We start from the raw sequence: 19,932 nt of genomic DNA, 5'->3' as shown, positions 1-19,932 counted from the left end.
ACCTCCCTGAAAATAGGATGAAAATTCACTGTTTTTTGTTCCCTCACTAAAAAATGTCACTTCTGACACTCAGTAAAGCTGGTTGGGAATAGCACATAAGTGAAAATTCTCCAGGTTTTGCCCACTTTTCAGACACTCTTTTTCAGGAAATTATGCGACACAGAGGTACCTTGGCAACTTAAATGCAATGTGTTTTGTGTGTGTGTGTGGGGGGGGGGGAGGAGACATATTTTTGTACCAACCTACTGTTTTCAGAAACTCACTTTCTGTGCAAAACAGAAAACAGATTTTGCAAAAGAACCGTATTTTGGGCACAAAAAACTATGTCTAGTTCTGGAAACAGAGGTTTTCATATTAAAATTTTTATTATGGGAAAAACACATTTTTGTGCAAACCCCTCATTGCTTCTAGAAAAACAGGCCACTTCATGCAAAATTATGTGGGCCTTTGGTAGAAAAACACTAAATTTGTACAAAAATACAACACATGGATTGCTGGAAACAATTTGTCTGTGAAAACCATGTTTTTTTTTTAAACAAAACATATTTTTGAGCAAGAAAAAAACCCTACTTACAGAACCAAGCACATTTCTCTGTGTTCAAAATTGGTGTTTTTGAAAAAACAAAAAACAAATGTAATATTCATAATACTCACTTTGCCATTTAGGATGTATATTCCCATGGAGCAACTTACAACAAGCAATTACATCAATGCAATCAAATATAAAACTGTAAGGAAATAAAATATGAAACAGTCCCAGAAGCTAAAATAGCCACAAAAACAAAGATCATTGCTAAACCATTCAGAATAAATAGAAAGTTATAGAAGGAAACTCATTGCTTCTCTCCCTGGGAAGCAAAACTATATAAAAGGATTCTTGTTAAATTCACCTTCGTTTCCAGAATGGGGAAAAAGCAGGATATAAATTAAATAAATATATAACTATCTTAATGGAAATTTACTAGATCCACTAGAGAGCAGATTTGGCACAAGAGCTATTAACTTGCCACCTCTGCTTCAGAGAAATAACTCTGAGAATATATGGTGAAATTTTAGATTTTCTTCTACATACCAGTCAGATAACTTTCCAACAGAATCATAAAGCTGAAGAGGGTCTCAAAGAGCATGTAGTCCAACCCCTTACCTATGCAGGAAATCTACAATCTCAACATTCTGGGTAGGTAATCATCCAATTTCACTTAAAAACCGATTCTACCACATCACATGTAGTGCTGTCAAGTTACTATATATACTCATGTATAAGTCTAGAAATTTTAGTCAAAAAATTGACCCAAAAATCCTAGGTCGACTTATCCACAAGTCAAATATAAATATTATACTTTAAATTATACTTTAACTCTTATTAAAAAGGGAACAATCCCGTGGTGCAAGGCAAGAGTGCAATCTGTCCTAGAAGTGCTGACTTCCCTCTATTCTCTCTTCCATCCAGCCTTTAGTGTGAGTTAAAACAGTTATATCTGCCATCATTTTGCAGGTTCTTTGGCGTCGTTTTCCTTTGCTTCATTATTTAGATCTTTTGTTACATGCCCCTAAGTTTTACCCCTGACTTATCCAAGGGTCATATCAAAATCCATAATTTTGCCTCCAAAACCTGACCTCGACTTATACACGAGGTCAACTTATAGTTGAGTATATATGGTAAATGCCATCAATCCTGTACACATGCCTCACGTGTTTTTGACTCTGGAGATCAGGGTTCAATTCCCTGCTTCGTCATGACACCACTGGGTGACCTTGGGCAAGTCACATGCTCTCAACCTCAGGGAAAGACGATGACAAACCTCTGAACAAATCTTGCCAAGAAAAACCCATTACAAGGTTACCGTATGTTTCACTATAAGTCAGAAACAAGGCTTGAACACACACAACAACAATAAGAACTCTGCATTTCTTTCTGTTGAAATGCATTTTGTTAGATTTTGCTCATAAAGATGCCAAATAAATTTCAAAATATTAGCTAATGACAGCAAAAGAAATATTTCCTCATCTGCGTAACAGAATCCAAATAATTTATTAATTTGGTAGAAAGGCCTTCAGCATCAGAAGGAAGCTGTTCTCTGACTCTTATAACCAACTAAAGAATTTTCTACAGGCTACAACTGAAACCCTTAAATCAAATGTCACCTAGCTCAGTCCTGAAGGAGTCATCCATCATTCTTTCTCTTAACAGAGGTGTTATGTGTGCTGTATCTCCCTCTTTGGATCAATGAAACAACTGGGAAATACTTCTTCTCTCCTAAGAATGATTAATAGCACTTCAGGAGTGAAGTGTGTGACATTTGATTACTCTTACTGATAAGATCCTTCAAGTTAATTGTGAGAGTGAATTCTAAGAATGAAGAAGAGCTGCTTTAAGAATTCTGAAAATAGGACCGACAGACTCTGTCCCTATAAAACTTAGCAGGCTAATTTAAATTCTATACAACTTATTGACTAAATGTGTACATTGTGTAATGGGTGTAGGATGGATTAAGGTACTCAAATATTTTACTATTGGGACTGTTCTTTACAGCCACATGTGGCTGTTGCACCCCCCACTTAATGTAATAGATGAGTAAAATATTTTATTCAATGTGCATATTTTCATCCACACATTCATGTATATTTATATTTTAACATTTTATAAGAAATTAACATTGTTCAAATTAGAACAGCTTTAAGTAAATCCAATATTTAACTCAACACATGTATAAATTTTACACATAAAAAGTTTTGGAAGAGGAAGAAGAGGAGGGATCAGAGCCTCCAAGTCTCACACACACCCAGGGGTCCCTCCCCACCATTTGAGAAGCACTGGCATACACTTCAATCTCCCAATCACAACTGCATGGGCGGTGAAATCCTAATGTTGCCTAGTTTGTAGGCTAGGGTTGTACAGATGATATTCCAATTTACTGCTACAATCCACACAAACAGAATCAATTTCAACGTTAACTAAAAAACTACCAACAAATACAGAAAAGAAAACAGTGGCCAACAGACTGGAAATGATCAATATATCACATCCACAAAAAAGGAGACACAAAAGACTACGGCAACTATGGGACCATATTTCCCAAGCAAAATTATGCTCAAATTTCTGCACCATATTCTGCAATCATATATGGAGAGAAAAATCTCAGAGGTGCAGGTGGGGTTCAGAAAGGAAGAGGTTTTAGGAACCACGTCGCAAATGTACAATGGATAATGAAATGTAATAAGGAATTCCAGAAGAAAATTAGCATATGCCTTATGGATTATAGAAAAGCCTTTGACTGCATAGAGTATGAATAGGTATAGAATGCTCTCAAAGAAATGGGAGTGCCATTACGTTTGTTAGTTCCAATGAGAAATTTGTACTTAAGACAAGAGGCCACCATCAGAACAGAATATAGAGAAACAGAATGGTACCTAACTGGCAAAGGGGTCAGGCAAGGCTGTATTCTATTGCCTTATTTGTTCCACATGTAGGCATAAACATCATATGAAGAACAGGTTTATATTTGCCAGTTAGGATATTGTTCCAAAATTGCAATGCTTTGCATACCTACCATGGACCATCTCAGCAGTACTTACCTATGAAGAGAGATGCAAAGATTTAATCTGTAAAATTATGTAATTCTCAGGGTGGGGATTCCTTGCCACCCTCAATCACTTCATCACCAGAACCTTGGGATTGGAGCCTATGTATTTTGGATTTTTGTTCAACTATTCTATACAGTTGAACTATTACTCACAATTATTTTTATTTTATTTTATTCATTATTCTAGCACAATCCAAATGTCATGCTGGGCTACATTTTTCTTTTAATCATTTGGCAATATCTCCAGGATGCAACGTATGTTTACAACTTTTAACATTATAAGAAAGCCCAACTATGTAATTTGTTTGGAAGGAAACTTTCATGGCAGACTCAAGCAATCTGAACTCTTTCCTTATATGGATTGTCATAAATTTAATTTGATGATCACTGAAAAGCATCACTGTCAGTCTGTGCCTCTAAGACATATTGCAATTAAAAGCTGCTGTAAAGAGGAAGTCAAATTTGCAAACTACTGAAAGAAAAAAATTTCAGTCTCTGCAGTCTTAAAGTACATAATTGCAGCTGCTAAAGTCAGCCCAAGAACTAATCTTGATGGGATTATAAAAATAATGAGGAGAAACTTAATAGAAAAAAAGAACTGGACAGTTAAGGTGACAGAGTGGGATAATGCTAGGTCAGAAGGTGAGGCACTGTCAGTTTTTGCTGAATATGTATCTCATCCTTTGCATTAGTAAGTATTAGCAGTAGCAGCAGTAATTTTTGTTGCTCCTGCTCTTCCTCCTTCTCTGTACCCTGTTGTTGCTTGCTCCTTTTGAACCTCAAATGTAATTAGATGCTGAAGGATGAGATGGCAGAATCCTGAGGTATCAAAAGCAATTGGACCTCTTCTGTACCTCTTCTGGTAACAATGGGTGGTAACAATAGGTATTAATTATGAGTACTTCCCTCCTTCGCCTTGTTCTGTTGTAGCATGTGTAATTAAACTCTGTTAACTTATGGTCTTGAACTCTGTTCTAATGCACCTACTCATTCTTCTAGTCATTGCCTTGATAACCTCTGACTTCATGGCTAGGGATTTCCCGTTGTCTGACCATCATTTCAACTCTTTTGCCCTCACCCATAATCCACCTTCTCATCAAACTGTCCAATGCTACTTTTGGGACCTGCATTCTATCGATCCTGTGACTTTTGACCAGGCTCTGAATTCTTCTTTATCTTCCTTAAACCTTGAAGACTCCATGGATCCAGCAATCTCCTTATTCAGTTCTACCTTATGGGCAACCCTTGGTAGTTTTGCCCCTTTATTGATAAGCATGACTTCTTCTAATAAGCTACAGCCATGGTTCAATCCCATCATTCAGTTTCTCCGTTCTTGTTCTCGAGCTGCTGAACGGTTGTGGAAAAAAGAACGGGATGGACTGATTTTATTCACTGTATATATTTTTATTTTTTATTTTTCTATCTCCTTGGCAAAATAGAATTATTATAAATCTGTGATTGACGCTAATGACTGGCAACCACAGCATCTTTTCTCCACATTCGATTCTCTACTGAAACTCTCTGCAAGGCAGACCCTAATAGATTCAAGACACTCGTTTTTGGTTAATAGAAGGAGAGAATCCAAATTTAAACCTACAGAAATTAGTTTACCGGTACTTTCATAAAATTTTGCCCATCTGCCATATTAAACGTCAGATAGTAGGAACCATAAAAGACAGTCTATTAGGCCTAAAATGTCTCTTAAACCAAAACCTATAGGTCATTAACCAGCCTTCAGTTTCAGGAGCATTAAATCCCAGTTCTGCATAGAGAGTCAGATGGTGTACACATGGTGGAACAGATAATAATCTCCTGAAAAAATGAGTCTGCAAACATTCAATCTCCTTATTAAAGGCTGGAATCTAGTTGAATATGCTGTAAAGTAATTGCGGTCTTAATTTGGCTTTGTAAATTTTTAAGGCCGCTAGGATATCCCAGTTGCCTTTTTTATAATAGAAAGATTGTGTAACTGCCAATGTTCTTTTCCCTGCTTGTATTACTTTATCTCTCTGTTTGCTCCATTGCCTGTTAAAATGAAAAAGAACACCAAGGTAAACATACTTTTTGACCTGCTCAATTGTTTGATTAGCAATCTTCCATGTTCTCAGTACAAATCTCTTAGAAAATACCAGTATTTTGGATTTCTCAAAGTTTACCAGTAGGTGAAATTTATCACAGTATACAGAAAATCTTTCCAAAGCTTTCACCAGACCCACCTGAGTTAGAGAGAGTAATAAAGTATTGTTGGCATATTGTAGTACAAAAATCAGACGATTTCCCAATGAAGGTGGGTGAGAGTCTACTGTGGTCATAAAGGCAGGTAGATCAGCCACAAATAGATTAAACAGATGAGGTGCCAACAAACAACCCTGTCTGACTCCTATATCAGAGTAGATAGGGTCGGTTAATAGGCCCAATTCAGAAAATTTCACTCTACAATGATTATTTGTATGGAGTTGGCTTAAAACAAACAACAATCGAGAATCTATATTAAGCCTAGCCAACTTATCCCAAAGTAAAGGCCATTGAATTGAATCAAAAGCAGCCTTCAGATCAACAAAAGCGGCAAATAGTTTACCTTTAGGGCGTGAGAGGTATTTGTTTACATGGAATGAAAGCACTGTTATGTGATCCACAGTGGACATATGTCTTCTAAAACCTGCTTGTTCCGGACCCACCAAAGCTTGTGCATTCATCCAACTCTGCAATTTCAAATCCAAATAACTGGCATACAGTTTGCCCACCGCCGAGAAAAGACTTATTGGCGGTAGTTACCGGGATCCTGTCTGTCCCCCTTTTTAAAGATTGGAATTATGATGGAATCCTTCCAATCAGTTGGGATCTCGCCAGAGTTATTTACAAGAGTAAACAAATTAGCCAGTGCCTTTGTCCATTGCTCGGGGTAGAATTTCAAAATTTCTGCTGGGAGGCCATCATAACCAGGAGATTTACCAGATTTTAATTTAAGGGTCAACTGATGCACTTCATCAGCCGAAACTGAACTCCATGTTCTTTGTCAATTATTGTAAGTGATATTTCTATTCAATCTGTCAATGAGGCCTTGACTTCCTATTTAACTCTTTGTTATCTTTCACTCCACAGATCCAGGCTACAGCCAAGTCATGCAGATTCTTTCTTTATAATCTCATCAGAATTCAACTGTTTCTCTCTGTTTCGATGGCAAAGACTTTGGTACGTTCACTGGTGATATCATGCTTGGATTACTGCAACTCATTGCTAGTGGGTCTTCCTATTTCCCACCTCAGCCTGTGAATCTCTGTGCAACACTCAGCAGCCAGGATCATCCTCTGCCTGTTGCTTTGATCATGTTACCTCCTTGTTGTTATCCCTCCATTGACTCCCCATTCCTTTCAGAATCAGATATAAAATTCTTCTCCTGACCTTTAAAGCCCTTCATGGCTTGGCTCCCTCTTATTTGTCAGTGCTTGTCTCTCCTTACTGCCTTCCATGCACACTGAGATCTTATGACACCGGTCTTCTGACCCAGCCTAGGGTCTCTTCCTCCGCTGCTGAAATCTGCCCCTTCTCCTGTGCTGCTCCTCATGCCGGGAATCTTCTCCCCACACAATTAAGAACTATTGCTTCCTTGGCTAATTTTAAGGCCGAACTAAAGACACTCTTCTTAAGGGAAGTGTTCTAAATTACTGGTTGTTAATCTGCTGCTTACTTTGTCTTTTTTGTATACTAGTTAGTATTATTTCAGAGATATTTTAATCATGTAATGTTGTTATTTTAGATTGTATGCCACTAGGCAGGTTTTTATTCTTTTTTCCCCTTATTTTATTTGACCCTTGCTATGTAAAGTGCTGTGCAAACTTTACAGCGCTCTATAAATAAATGTTAATAATAATAAATAATGGTTCAACTTGCTGATACAAATGATGCAACACTATTACTATGTAATATCGAGTAATAATCATAAGAGGAAAAACATTATTTCTGGGGGTTAAAAATGCTTTCTTGAAACATTCTGAGGGGGGGTTCACCCCACCCCCCCACTTGAGACAATTTTCTTATCTACCCCTTCAGATTTTTTGAAAAGGAAATAAAAATAATGAGTTATGTGACAAGGCACAAAGAGTAAGTAGCAACATCAGTAAGGTGGGTGGGTGTGGGGATCTGTTAACAAATCATTTGATTTTCAAAAACTGGTCTCAAATCAGAACTACCCATCAGGTTATATTTTTGCACTGTGGTTTGTCAATGAAGCCATGCTATTAATAATAATAATAAAAAAACATCACGGTAGCTCTAGGCCACAGTGGGAATCATTCATTCAATCATTTAAATGTCTATCAGCCTTAGCCTGCAAAATCCATGTTGAGGAATGCTGGATGTTACCATCCAGCTGCATTTGGGAGGTTGGATGATTGCAAGCTCTGCTCTTAGCTATTTACACTTCACTTAATTCATTATATACTATGTGATTCAGCAAGTCAACAAAGGAAAGAAAATGACATAAGCTGTGGCATGTAAGAATGAAGAGTCTATCAATGCTTTCACTTGACTTGCAGAGACTACAATTTTATGCATCATATACATAGCTTAGCTTCATCAAATCCTAATCATAGCCTGATGCAAGATGTTTTGCATAGCATCAACATTTCTTGTGCAGAACATACCATCCGTATTTGATATTCTACAGCACTGCAGCAAAAGAGGATACTTTCACGTTGCAAACATGAAGAACTCCGTTTCACACAATGATCACGCTTTCACCTATTAACCACGCCTGGAAGAACACTAATGTGCAATATTTTCAAACCTAAGTCCCAAGGGCAATCTGGGTACACACTCGTTTTTTAAATGGCATCTTTCATATGGTGGCAATATTCCAGGTGCAAGACATCTTAGGTCAGAAATCCAAGGTCCTGCCTTTGCTGGATGACAGTAGTCCCACATGAATTAATATATTTTTATTCTGAAAGCTAGAACTCTGATATATATTCATCTGAAATTTGGCACACATCCTCTACTCAGAAGGGGTTAAAGGGCTGACAGGAAATAACAATTATCATTTTTAAATTGTGAATTTTAAATGATGAATTTTAAATGTGGATTGTTTTAATATATGTATATCTTGTCCTTTTAAACTGTATGCATGTCCTTTAAATTGATGTGTATTTTAATTGATTTGTTTTAACTGATGTGGTGTGTCTGTTAATTGTTGTTGTTCTCCACCTTGATCGATGGGGAGAGGCAGGTAAGAAATAATAATAATATTAACACAAAAATGGGCTTCATGTCATATAAAGGGGACCTCATTGTCTTGGTGCCTTTCTTGTCACCAAGGAGTGTGCGTGCTATTTCCTAGAAGTTAAGATTGTCATTAACACTATAGAACTTCATGCGGCTTAAAAAAAGAGGGGACAACACATCTCCATCAGGATGGGCAAAGTGTTAACTTGGAGAAACTGAAAAGGAAGGCAAAGGGACAGGGGGAAGGGACTCGGGCATTTTGCTGTCATGAACCAGAGGCTCCCTTCCTCTCTCCCCCTTCCTTCTCAGTTTGGACTCTCCAGATGGAGGAGTGTTAGGTTTCTTCCAGGTTAATTCTTTCATCTGCCAACAAACAAACAAACAAACAAACAAACAAACAAACAAACAAACCAGATTAAACAGACCCTTTGTCCCCTATTCATTCTCTGGGATATCCTCTTGTTAATGCCAGTGAAACTAGCCAAGCTTGCTTCACCTGAGCCGTTACCGCTTCTGGCCTTTTTGAATGCCTGGGCAGGAAAATGGTAGCAGCAGAGATGAGCAGGCTTAGCTGATTTCAGAAGATGTCCCAAGGAAAGAGGAGGTTGTACAAGTGTCTGTTTATCTGTTCTGTTTTTCATTTGTTTGCTAGTTTTGCAGAGGAAAGAGCTAATATGGAAGAAACCTAACACTTGCTCCTCAAACTGGAGAGTCCAAACTGAGAGGGAAAGGGAAGGGAGAGGGCGGAAGAGAGCCTGTCAGCACCATAGCCAGCCATTTGAGTCATTCCTACCAACAAACTGTTACAGAAATGGGGCTCCAGGCTTGCAGAGATTGTCCAATGTGCAGAGAGGACTGTCCAACAAAGCAGAACAGGCATGAAATAAAACTCTGGGATTCTAAAGGATGGCAGGAGGTCTTTGGCGCTTCTTCCTCAAAGGAGCACTGAGAAGTAAGGGATGCAGCAGAGATGCTGTGGCAGTGGTGGTGGCACTCTTGACTTATCCATGGGTCCTATCAAAGTCATAGATTTGGTCCCAAACCCTGTCCTCAACTTATACATGAAGTCAACTTATATATAACTTACAAAGTAGCTTGCTGGAAAGGAGGTTTCCAAAGACATTGTTGCAAAATTAAAGATATTAAGTTCTGGACAAACAGAAAATAATTGTATAAGACTGATTACTTACTTGAAATATTTGTTTCAAGGAGAAGAGGGCCCGCCTCAGCTCCCGACCATTTGAGTTGTAGAGTTTTTCTGTTAAAAGAAAACAAAAAAACAATTAAAAATAGATGGTTTGGTGATAGACTAATAACAGTGTTCAGTTCCCAAATCCATCTTCTAGAGAATTATATTAATTATTAAAGGCAGAATGAGAAAAAACAAACAAACAAACAAATAAAAAACTTAATGCCGTGACAGGCATTAATCCTGCAGATACAGGTTTCTACTAACTAATAATAAAATCCAGTGCATGTCTATTCAGAATTAAGTTGCATTATGTTCAGTGAGATCTGTTCCCAAGTAAATATGTACTCAATTGGAGTTCAATTAATTATTTTAAAAAATGATTACATTTCCTGATTATATAGTGGACTGATTGAATAAAGGTACAAAATGCAATAAGAACTAAGGTCAGGCTTCTCTTTAAGTTCTATATGGCTTCTATTGATGAAATTATGCTATGACTGCGGGGCCATTTTTCTCTTTCTCGTTGCATTAAGAAATAGGGACAATACCTTTTGCTGCAATACACCAAAGTTAACAGACTAAACAAAACACAAATTTCTGGTCAAAAGTATTAATTCATCATTTAAAGAAATATCACCTTGGATCTAAGCTAAAGCAGAGATGTGGGGTGGAAAATTTTCTGCTGAATTTTTCCATCGAAAATTTTCCAAACCATGTCTGTATCTTACACACTCACACTTACGCGCACGGACACACACACATTTATTCATAGTTATCTGTGGTGTTATAATGTCATCAGTCATGTTAGATGGGCTAAATACAGGATATGATATTCTAATTAGTCTTCTAAGGAGACAAATACTGACAAACCCTAGTACCCAGAGGATTAGACTAACCAATGAATGCACTGCTAAGCTTTCTTCTTTTTCTCAAAATCTTTTGCTTCTGTTAGTCCAAAAGTACAAGTTGTAAATACATAATGTGTTAAATTTCCTCACTTATATCCATCCTGTAGTGAAAATAAATTTTCAATTCGAAGTTGAAGGCTTTCATGGCCGGCATCCATAGTTTTTTTGTGGGTTTTTCGGGCTTTGTGGCCATGTTCTAGCAGAGTTTCTTCCTAACGTTTCACCAGCATCTATGGCTGGCATCTTCAGAGAGATATATAGAAGATGCCAGCCACAGATGCTGGCGAAACGTCAGGAAGAAAATCTTCTAGAACATGGTCACAAAGCCCGAAAAACCCGTAAAAAACTAATTTTCAATTCATTTCTGAAATCTGTTTACAATGTTCTTGTTCTCTGGATAATTTGTTTTACAGTTGTAAAATACCTTTCTATTTGTATCACCCTTTCCTTTCCTTTCCTTTCCTTTCCTTTCCTTTCCTTTCCTTTCCTTTCCTTGTATACGTGCATTGTATGATTTTGGCAGACCTGGTTGTTTTTTGCTTTATTTGTAAAGAACGGATTACACTGATGGCACTATAAAAATTGATGGTGATGATGAAAATCACTGTATTCAATCTATTTTTTTCCCCTAAAATTGAAATGGAACTAAAACAAGTTCAGAGAGTGACTGAGTGAAGCTAAAGTTACAACTGTTATACAGCAAATAAATATTGTTGCTAATAGAAGATATAGCATATGCAGCTAAATTTTGTGACCTTAAAAAACAGGTGTAGTCATTTTTTATTAAATGTAATAAAATATACGCTATTCTCTTTATATTTTTACAAATATTCCAATAAAATAATTTCCACATAAAGCTCTGAATGTGTTTGAATATAATATTGGCAGATCTTGGTAGATCAAATAACATTACTTAGAGTGCTGAAAGTGTTTACATTCCTGCTTTTTCTGGAAAACCCACGCTGCTGAGTAACAGTGTTGTAACACCTCCCACATCCCAGCATCATCATTCATTTCAACAAAGCATGATGAAATGAATGATGATGCTGGGATGTGGGAGGTGTTACAACACTGTTACTCCGCAGCATGATCAGATGATGATGATGATGATGATGATTATAAAAACAAGACTGGTTAACACAAGCTCTTTCTGGTTCTCCTGCTTAAGAGTTTCATATTGAAGCGCAAATTCAAAGGGTACAATTTTGAAAGAATGTCCCTTTAAACTTTCTTTTTATTTGGCACTCGGTTGGAAGGAAGGCGTAGATACATCTATATAACTTGTAAAGGGATAGCAGAAGTGATTTATATTTATTTATCTACAGCTATAACAGCAATCTTTTTCCTCCCTTTGGTACCATTTTGAGAATTGGTTTCCTTTTTCCTTTTTTATTCATTCTTCGTTATTCTTGTTTTCTTGTGTTTGATTCTGCTCCCTTTCCACAGTGTACTTACTGTGATGTCCACAGCCACTCTCAATCTAATTTGTCACTAACCCATTCTGCATTATCACTGACAAAAGCCAATTGCCTGGCACAGATGAGGGGAAAAAATCATAGAAATGAAAGTCTGGAAGTTTTTCAGAAGGAATATAAAACTAATTATTGCAGCATGCCATTCTTTAATTGGATGTCAGACAATTTAAACTCATGGCCTATAAGAGAGGGGGAGACTTGGGGAGACTCCAAAATAAGCTTTGTCTGAGCTTTGTTTTTGTCTACAAAGGCCAATAATAAATCTACTGGCAAGACAATGCACTTTTCTTTTTATTCCCAGACCCAGCAAAACATATCATTTCATTATGGGGATCAGTCACAGGCACAGTGCCTCTTAGTACATTAATGCTATGTCTACTGAGGTTATAAGGCATGCTCCATTACACAAATTTAGAGTGTTTTATCTAATTTGACTGTCTGACAAACAAGTCATTAATTGGATATGTATTTGAATAGTATCTGAGGCAGCCAAGTTTAAGCTTCATGTTTTCTCATAACAATCTCATTTAAAAAATGACATTTAATTTAACAAAATGTACTTCTGACTTTAAGTTGTAGTCTCACAAAGCTAAATAATGAAGACTGGTTCTAGCTTCCCCCAAAACACATCCTTTACACTTCTGAGAGGCTTCTCTGAGCAGTATTTGACTTTTGGAGAAGCCATATGTGTTCCCTATGGTTTGGATTTTGGAGTAAAACAAAGAGTATGCTACAGAAGACTTCGAACGACTGTCCCTCTGTTCGTCTTGTGGGGAAAGAAGGTCAAGGAATATTTTATGTTCCTAACAAAGAGAGTTTTGACGTGAAGCATCAGGTCAAAACTTTCTTTGTTACTTTAGGAACATAAAATGCATTATGGAAGACTAAATTTGGCACAAAAATATTTTGTCTTATATTTTAAAAGTACACTTTATTCAGAATATAATTACAAACTGACTTTAACGTTTAACTTTTATTTTTTGGTACAGATGGAGCTACAAGGCCCTGGACTGTACAGAACACCTGAACTGTAAGACACTTGTTTGATTTTGCCAGTATGAGGAGTAACAAGACAAAACACAACCTCCCCTCCCGCAAACAAAACCAGAAGAAACCATTAACATTAGTTAAAAAAAAGGAAATTATTTTGTCTCCACTGTTTCTCTTTTGTGTCATGCAGACATAAAACACTCAATCTCATAAAGAGAATTGAGAACAGGAAACCAAGACCAGGAATTGTAATGAGATACTATATAGCAGGGGTAGGCAACCTGCGGCCCGTGGGCCGGATGCGGCCCGGCGAGGCCTTGGGACCGGCCCCAGCCCGGTCCTGCCGCCGATTGCCGCTGGGCCGCGTCTCGCGCGAGGGGCACGGTGGGGCAATTGTCTATAGAAGCCTCAGAAACATGCATTTATCTTAACATTTTTAAAAAAATGAGCAAATTTTTTCGTGTGTCCTCCATGTTTTATTTAAAAAGTGCCCTCCATTTGAAAATTTTGTCCTACATTTGTCCCGGTTTATTTATTTATTTAAATTTTTTAAAAAATTATTTAATTATTTATTTTTTGGCTTCGGCCCCCCAGTTGTCTGAGGGACAGCAACCCGGCCCCCGGCTCAAAACGGTTGCCTACCCCTGCTATATAGTATTCATACTCTTCTTTTACATAATTTTTGGAAATTATTTTGGGGCAGTAAGTATGTGAAAACTGGTTTCTTTCACTTTTTATGTTTCTTCTGCATATTTTCATTCATCCTCACCCCCACCCCGGCCTTCACATCTCTTAATCAGTGTGTTCAGAGGAAATATAGGAATACTTTTTATTCATCTGTCTAAAACAAAATATTCATAAAAGAATTCTCTCCCCCCCATTTTTTCTGACCTCCAAAAAGGGGGGTTTTCTTGGGGGAAAAAACCATTTTCTCCCTCTCCCATTTTTTGGGGGACTTCACAACTTTACATATGAAGATATACAACTCCATGTATATGTTTTTACCTTTTTTTTTTTTTGTAAAGGCAAAAACAAAAAGCTGGAACAAACTTTTTAAAAGAGAGAGTATTTTCAACCTTTTTCTAAAGCATCAAGGCTTGTTCTAGGCTCCTTGTGACACTTGAGATTATCACACAGGGATAAGAAACAGGAGAAAAGTGATATGCTCTCATCATGTTCATGCGTTCGCAGGAAGATTTTCACATGACATCATGCATGTACCGTACTTGTCCCACCATCAAAATGTCGTGCTAGTGCAACTTCTCATTAATGACAAAAAAGTGTTATTGGCTTGCCAATAACGCTTCATTAGTGTTATTGCAAACGTGTGAAAAGCAATCACGTTTCAGTAGCACAACTGAGAATCAGTCACTAAACCTTCTAGAAATAAATTGAACCCCACAGTCTCTGAGTGTGCCATTCAGAAGAATCACTTCCAGTGTCGCACTTGTGAGTCACAGGAGAGTTCCTTAGCAGCGAGAGATTACCTATTTTTTCCTCTCCAATCACAACCCATTCTTTAGACCCGCGGAATGTAAAAGTGCTTTTTTACTGTTTGTGAATCGTTAATGTTTTTCTGTTATTGTGACACTGTGTAAAAGAAAGTGTTGCAATTTCATCATTGTATCGTTCTTGTTAAATAACGTTAGACTAGCACTATTAAAGAGTAAAAAGCCCTTGTGTGATAATCTCCATTGTCACATTGTGAGCACTCAAGACTCTAAGAAGGCCTGTGGTGTACTTTCTATCCTTCCAAACATTCTGCAGAGAACTCTGTCAGAGTTATGCCACAATTTGAAAGTAAAACTGAATACATTCCTCTGTCCCTCCACTCTCTTTAGGTTTCAATAACTCATTACTTGAACTGAAGTAATTTGTTTTGTTCAGACAGTCTGGGCTCTCAAAGCCCTGAAACATGATAGCAAAATTGGCTGTGAAGTATATCATAAAACTAGTTCCCAGGATTGGCAAACAGACACTTATGCAAAAATTTTCCCGCCATGAATCATTCTTTTCCTCATTATTTTTTCAAACAGTGATGACAGCTTATAATCACCCTATTGGAAAATACTGCAGAGATCACTTATTCAATTGACTAGCCATTGTACAGCAAATGATGCTTTCCCAGATATGTTTAGATATCTGGCAACTTACCATTATGCTTTGGAAAGTGAATGGCACAAACACCACCTGAAAACTAGCCAGCTGTCAGTTAACACTCACCATTCCTTGGAGTCTGTTACTGAAAAACAAATTATTTCAGCATGTTTGTTTAAGTATTTCTTTGCAAAGCAGAATTTCACTTAATATTTGTGATTCTGATGGGTTGGACTGGTGTCCTGAAACAGCTGTATCTCCAGGCTATGATCCAGCAACAGTCCATGAGGTTCTGATTCAAGACCCAAAGTCAGAAACTGGTGGCCACTCAAAGAAGCTGTTCTACAGCTGGGACCTGAAGAATTTTTGTAAAATTACTTATTGTCAATTAAGCAGGATACCTCCAGACCAACAGGGATGTCCTGTCATTTGGTATTGTTGGTGTATCCTGTAGTTGATTGTTCCAGGAAATTAATTTTGCCTTGATTTGTTTCTTCGCCTTCTTAGGTGGATATTGTAGTTTGATTGCCTGCCATGTGTACAAATAATAAAGATGTCATCAAGATGTGGCCATTCGAGGAGAAATTTCTAGGTGCATGTGTTGAAAAAGTGTTCCTGGTCAGCCATAAAAATGTTTGCACACGGTGGGGCTATATGGGTGCCCGTAGCAGTGCAAATGACTTGGAGGTACATGATATTCTCAAAAATGAAGTACCGTCACTCCTCTGTTTTCGTGGACTTGAGATCTGCGTCCCTCACATATATGCGAGTGGAAAATGGAGGGGGGAATAATGGGGGGTGCCCACAGGGGCCCCAGTGGCGCCCCCTCCATTCAAGTCAATTGGCATGAAAATACACACATTTCAATTTTTGCAGTGACTGTGTGTCTGGAATGGATCCCCGCAAAAATGGAGGGATGACTGTAGTTACGAGTGAATACAAAATGGCAGAGTTTGATGGCTAGATGTGCTGTTCTCTAGGAAGTTGTGGAGTACATTTTTGGGGGGAAATCAGTTATATCCTTCATGTATCTTGGGGTATTTCTGGCACATGACCTGAATATTGAGTCTAGATATGCCAAGGGAAGGTTCTAATGCTTGAGACAATGGGTGTTCCTGGATTGCCTTGTTTGTGTATTTTGGGTAGTAGATAGAGCATGTTTGGTTTAGGCCAGTGGTGGCAAACCTATGGCACACGTGCTAGAGGTGGCCCTCTCTGTGGCCACACATGCTGTTGCCCTAGCATAGAGTGTGCCAGAGTTTCTTACTAGAAAGCCAAAAGGACGTGGAACTTTGCAATAAATAAATGGGGTCTAGGTTGCAGTTTGGGCACTGGGTATGTAAAAGGTTCACCACCACTGGTTTAGGCTCTTGTGGTGTGTCCATTTGAAATTGGTTTTGCATATTGTTGGAGAATTCTCTTAGTATCTTCGTTGTTATTCCTCGCTTTGGTACAAAATTTTCTGTTAAAGTTACTTACAGGAACGTATCTAGTTTATTAACAGAGGTATACCTCTATATTTAACACGATCCCATTAATCCGACCCTTAGTAATAATGAGTGCATCCTCTGAGTGTGAGTTTACAAGTAGCCAAAGCAAGCACTATGTACACAGAAGATAAGGTGTCAACAAGATTGCAAGAATATGATGGTAGGTAGAAATACACAATTTCTACACACTCCTAGGTGTGTAGAAAGATAAAGTCCCTTGAACTGAAAGAAGGGCTATTCAATGACGTCTGAAGATTCTCAGTAAGCAGAGAATTCTGCCTGATGTGAGGAGGGTGAGTAGAAAGCCAGAGGAAGGAAGTAGAGTACAGTGGGCCCTCGCCTTACGCGGGGATCCGTTCCGGATCCCTCCGCGTAAGGCGAATTCCGCCTATGCTCAAGCCCCATTGTAAACAATGGGGCTCGTGCACGGCGGTGCGGCAGTGCGTGGGGCGCAACAGGCACGCACGCCCATTCAATTGAATGGGACGCGCCGCCCCTTTCGCCCCGTGGCTTGAGCGCGTATGCTCAAGCCGCGTAAAGCGTGCCCGCGTATGACGCGGGCACACTGTATTTCTCCTTGCAGCATAGTGGATGGTGTGTGTGTGTGTATGTGTGCATGTGCTTAAGAGAGAGAGAAGTTAACCCTCCCTTCCCTGCACACTGGAGCCTCCCTATAAATTGCCCCTACACAATCATTTGTCTGGGGGCATGCCATATTTCTTCAAACTTAATTATTGCATGTGGGATGTTCTTCTCCCACTTTATGTAAGACATTACATATCATTATTTTAACTCGGGATTAGTTATCTACATGTTGTTGATGTAGCCACTGTTGCTGCTGCTGCTACTCCTGCTGTTATTATTATTATTCAGGATTCAAAGCAGGTGACACCAAAATAAACCTTTTTAAAAAATCCACAGTATACAAAGTTAAAAATGTATTAAAACTATCAAAATACTAACATGTGTTAAATATATAAACTATTAAGAGGAGGAGGGGAGAAAAAATCTATGTAAATAGCTTTAAAAAAATTGTGGTAGTCCAACTATTGTTGTTCTTGTTGGTAGCTGTCCTCAAGTCGACTTCAACTCAATTTCCTCACCGTCTAATTCAAATTTATGTAGGTCGTCTGAGGTCATTATTTTTGTTTTCTTTATGTTTAGTAGCAGACTTGCATTTGCACTTTCTTCCTTGATCTTTCTTAGTAACTGTTTGAAGTCATTGATGCTTTCCGCTATTAATGCTGTGTTGTCCGCATATCTTAGATTGTTGATTTCCTTTCTGCTATCTTCACTCCTCCTTCTTCTGAGTCTACCCCTGCTTTTCATCTGATATCTTCTGTGTACACATTGAACAAGTATGATGATAATATACAGCCTTGCCTGATTATTTTGCCTATTGGGAACCATTCCATGTCTTCATATTCTGTTATGACAGTAGCCTCTTGTCTCAAGTATAGATTTCTCAGCAGAACTATCAAAGCATACTGACACTCCCATGTCTTTGAGAGAATTCCATAGCTTTTCATGATTGAAGCAGTCAAAGGCTTTGCTATAGTCTATAAAGTACATGTTGATATTCTTTTGGAATTCCTTGGTGCGATCCATTAGCCATCATATGTTTGCAATGTGACCCATAGTGCCTCTTCCTTTCCTGAACCCTGCTTGTACCTCTGGGATTTCTCTCTCCATATGTGGCTGGAGTCCATGCTGCAGTATTTTGAGCATAATTTTACTTTTGTGGGAGATTATTGTTAGGCTCCTATAATTGCTACAATATCTTGTGACCACTTTTTTGTGGATGGAGATGTATATTGAGTGTTTTTGGTTTGTGGGCCAGCGTTTTGTTTCCCATATTTGTTGGCACATTTTAGTTAACACTGGAATTGATTCTGTGTGTATGGATTACAGTAATTCAACCGGTATATCATCTGTTCCTAGTGATTTATTTTTCCCAATTTCTCTTAATGCTACTTCCACCTCGTTTAGTAAAATTTGGGGTTCATCTTTGTATGATTCTATATTCCTTATGTCTTTCATATTTTCATTTCTTTTATATAACTCTTTTGCACAACAGTACAACAGTATTCAACAGTACTGTTTCAACAGTAGCCCCACTATTATGAAAGCAAGGAGAAAGATGAAAACCAAAATGAAAATTAAATGATATAATTATCTATCTCTGTAAGTGCAATTTGGTCTGCATAATTAAGTTATGCTTTCCTTAAAAGAAAAGCATTGAATTCTGATGTATTCGACACCTCTCTGGTATAGAACAAGTTTTCATGATTCCATGAGCAAAGTAAATAACTGTCAAACTAGAATTCTCGATATTGCAACAATGTCTTTTTGCAACATTTTTTTCCAAACAACCATTCAAGCAATGTGGCCGTTTGCCCAGAAAACATGTAATTTAACAGATGAATTTGGGTTGCAAGACATCTGCACAGTCAAATAGAAAAGACACTTGGAAATGAAAATTAAATTATTTTGCAATGTAATATATCACTTTAATGCCTATTCACATGTTAGTTGCAATAGTGCGCAAATCTCCTCTGCTCAGAGATGGGTCTCCTAATACCAAGAGCCCCAGGTAATTTCTGTTTTCTTCAAAGTGACTTGGGTTTATTTCCAGTTTATAAAAGGAAAGATCCTGGGGATAAAACAGCCTTCTGTATAAGTAACAAAAGAGCCCTGCAAAACCATAAGATAAGGCAAGGGGCATTATGAGGAATGGTTTAGAGGGTGCAACAGGAGTGCATGCTAACCTCTGGGGTCTAATGAGGTGCATGCTTAACCTTTGGACAGTTATTCACCTCTGATATAAAATAAGTAAGTACATGCTGCAGCAGACTTTTCAATCTCTAGGCAAAAGTTAAACCAACCATGGACATTGTAATGGTAGGGTAGTTTTGTCTCATGTTGGAACAGCATAAAACATTTGGGAAGAGCTGTGGAAATCTTTTTCTCTTAAAA

The 19,932-nt window shown here is 38.0% G+C and overlaps 1 protein-coding gene across 7 annotated transcripts in view; it reads right to left on the bottom strand.

Moving 5' to 3' along the window:
* Window positions 1-19,932, bottom strand: part of FHOD3 (formin homology 2 domain containing 3) — a 309,726-nt gene that overhangs the window by 170,155 nt on the left and 119,639 nt on the right. For all 7 annotated transcript variants that reach the window (XM_089532343.1, XM_089532344.1, XM_089532349.1 and 4 more), the window contains exon 4: window positions 9,995-10,062. In XM_089532343.1, the coding sequence (XP_089388469.1) occupies window positions 9,995-10,062 (68 nt within the window). The remainder of the gene's footprint in view (window positions 1-9,994; window positions 10,063-19,932) is intronic.

This window comes from Sceloporus occidentalis, unplaced genomic scaffold, assembly GCF_023333645.1.
Source record: "Sceloporus occidentalis isolate IW3139 unplaced genomic scaffold, rSceOcc1.0.p SCAF_7, whole genome shotgun sequence".
In the NCBI taxonomy this organism is placed as follows: Eukaryota; Metazoa; Chordata; class Lepidosauria; order Squamata; family Phrynosomatidae; genus Sceloporus; species Sceloporus occidentalis.
This window is presented reverse-complemented; position numbering and strand designations above follow the sequence as displayed.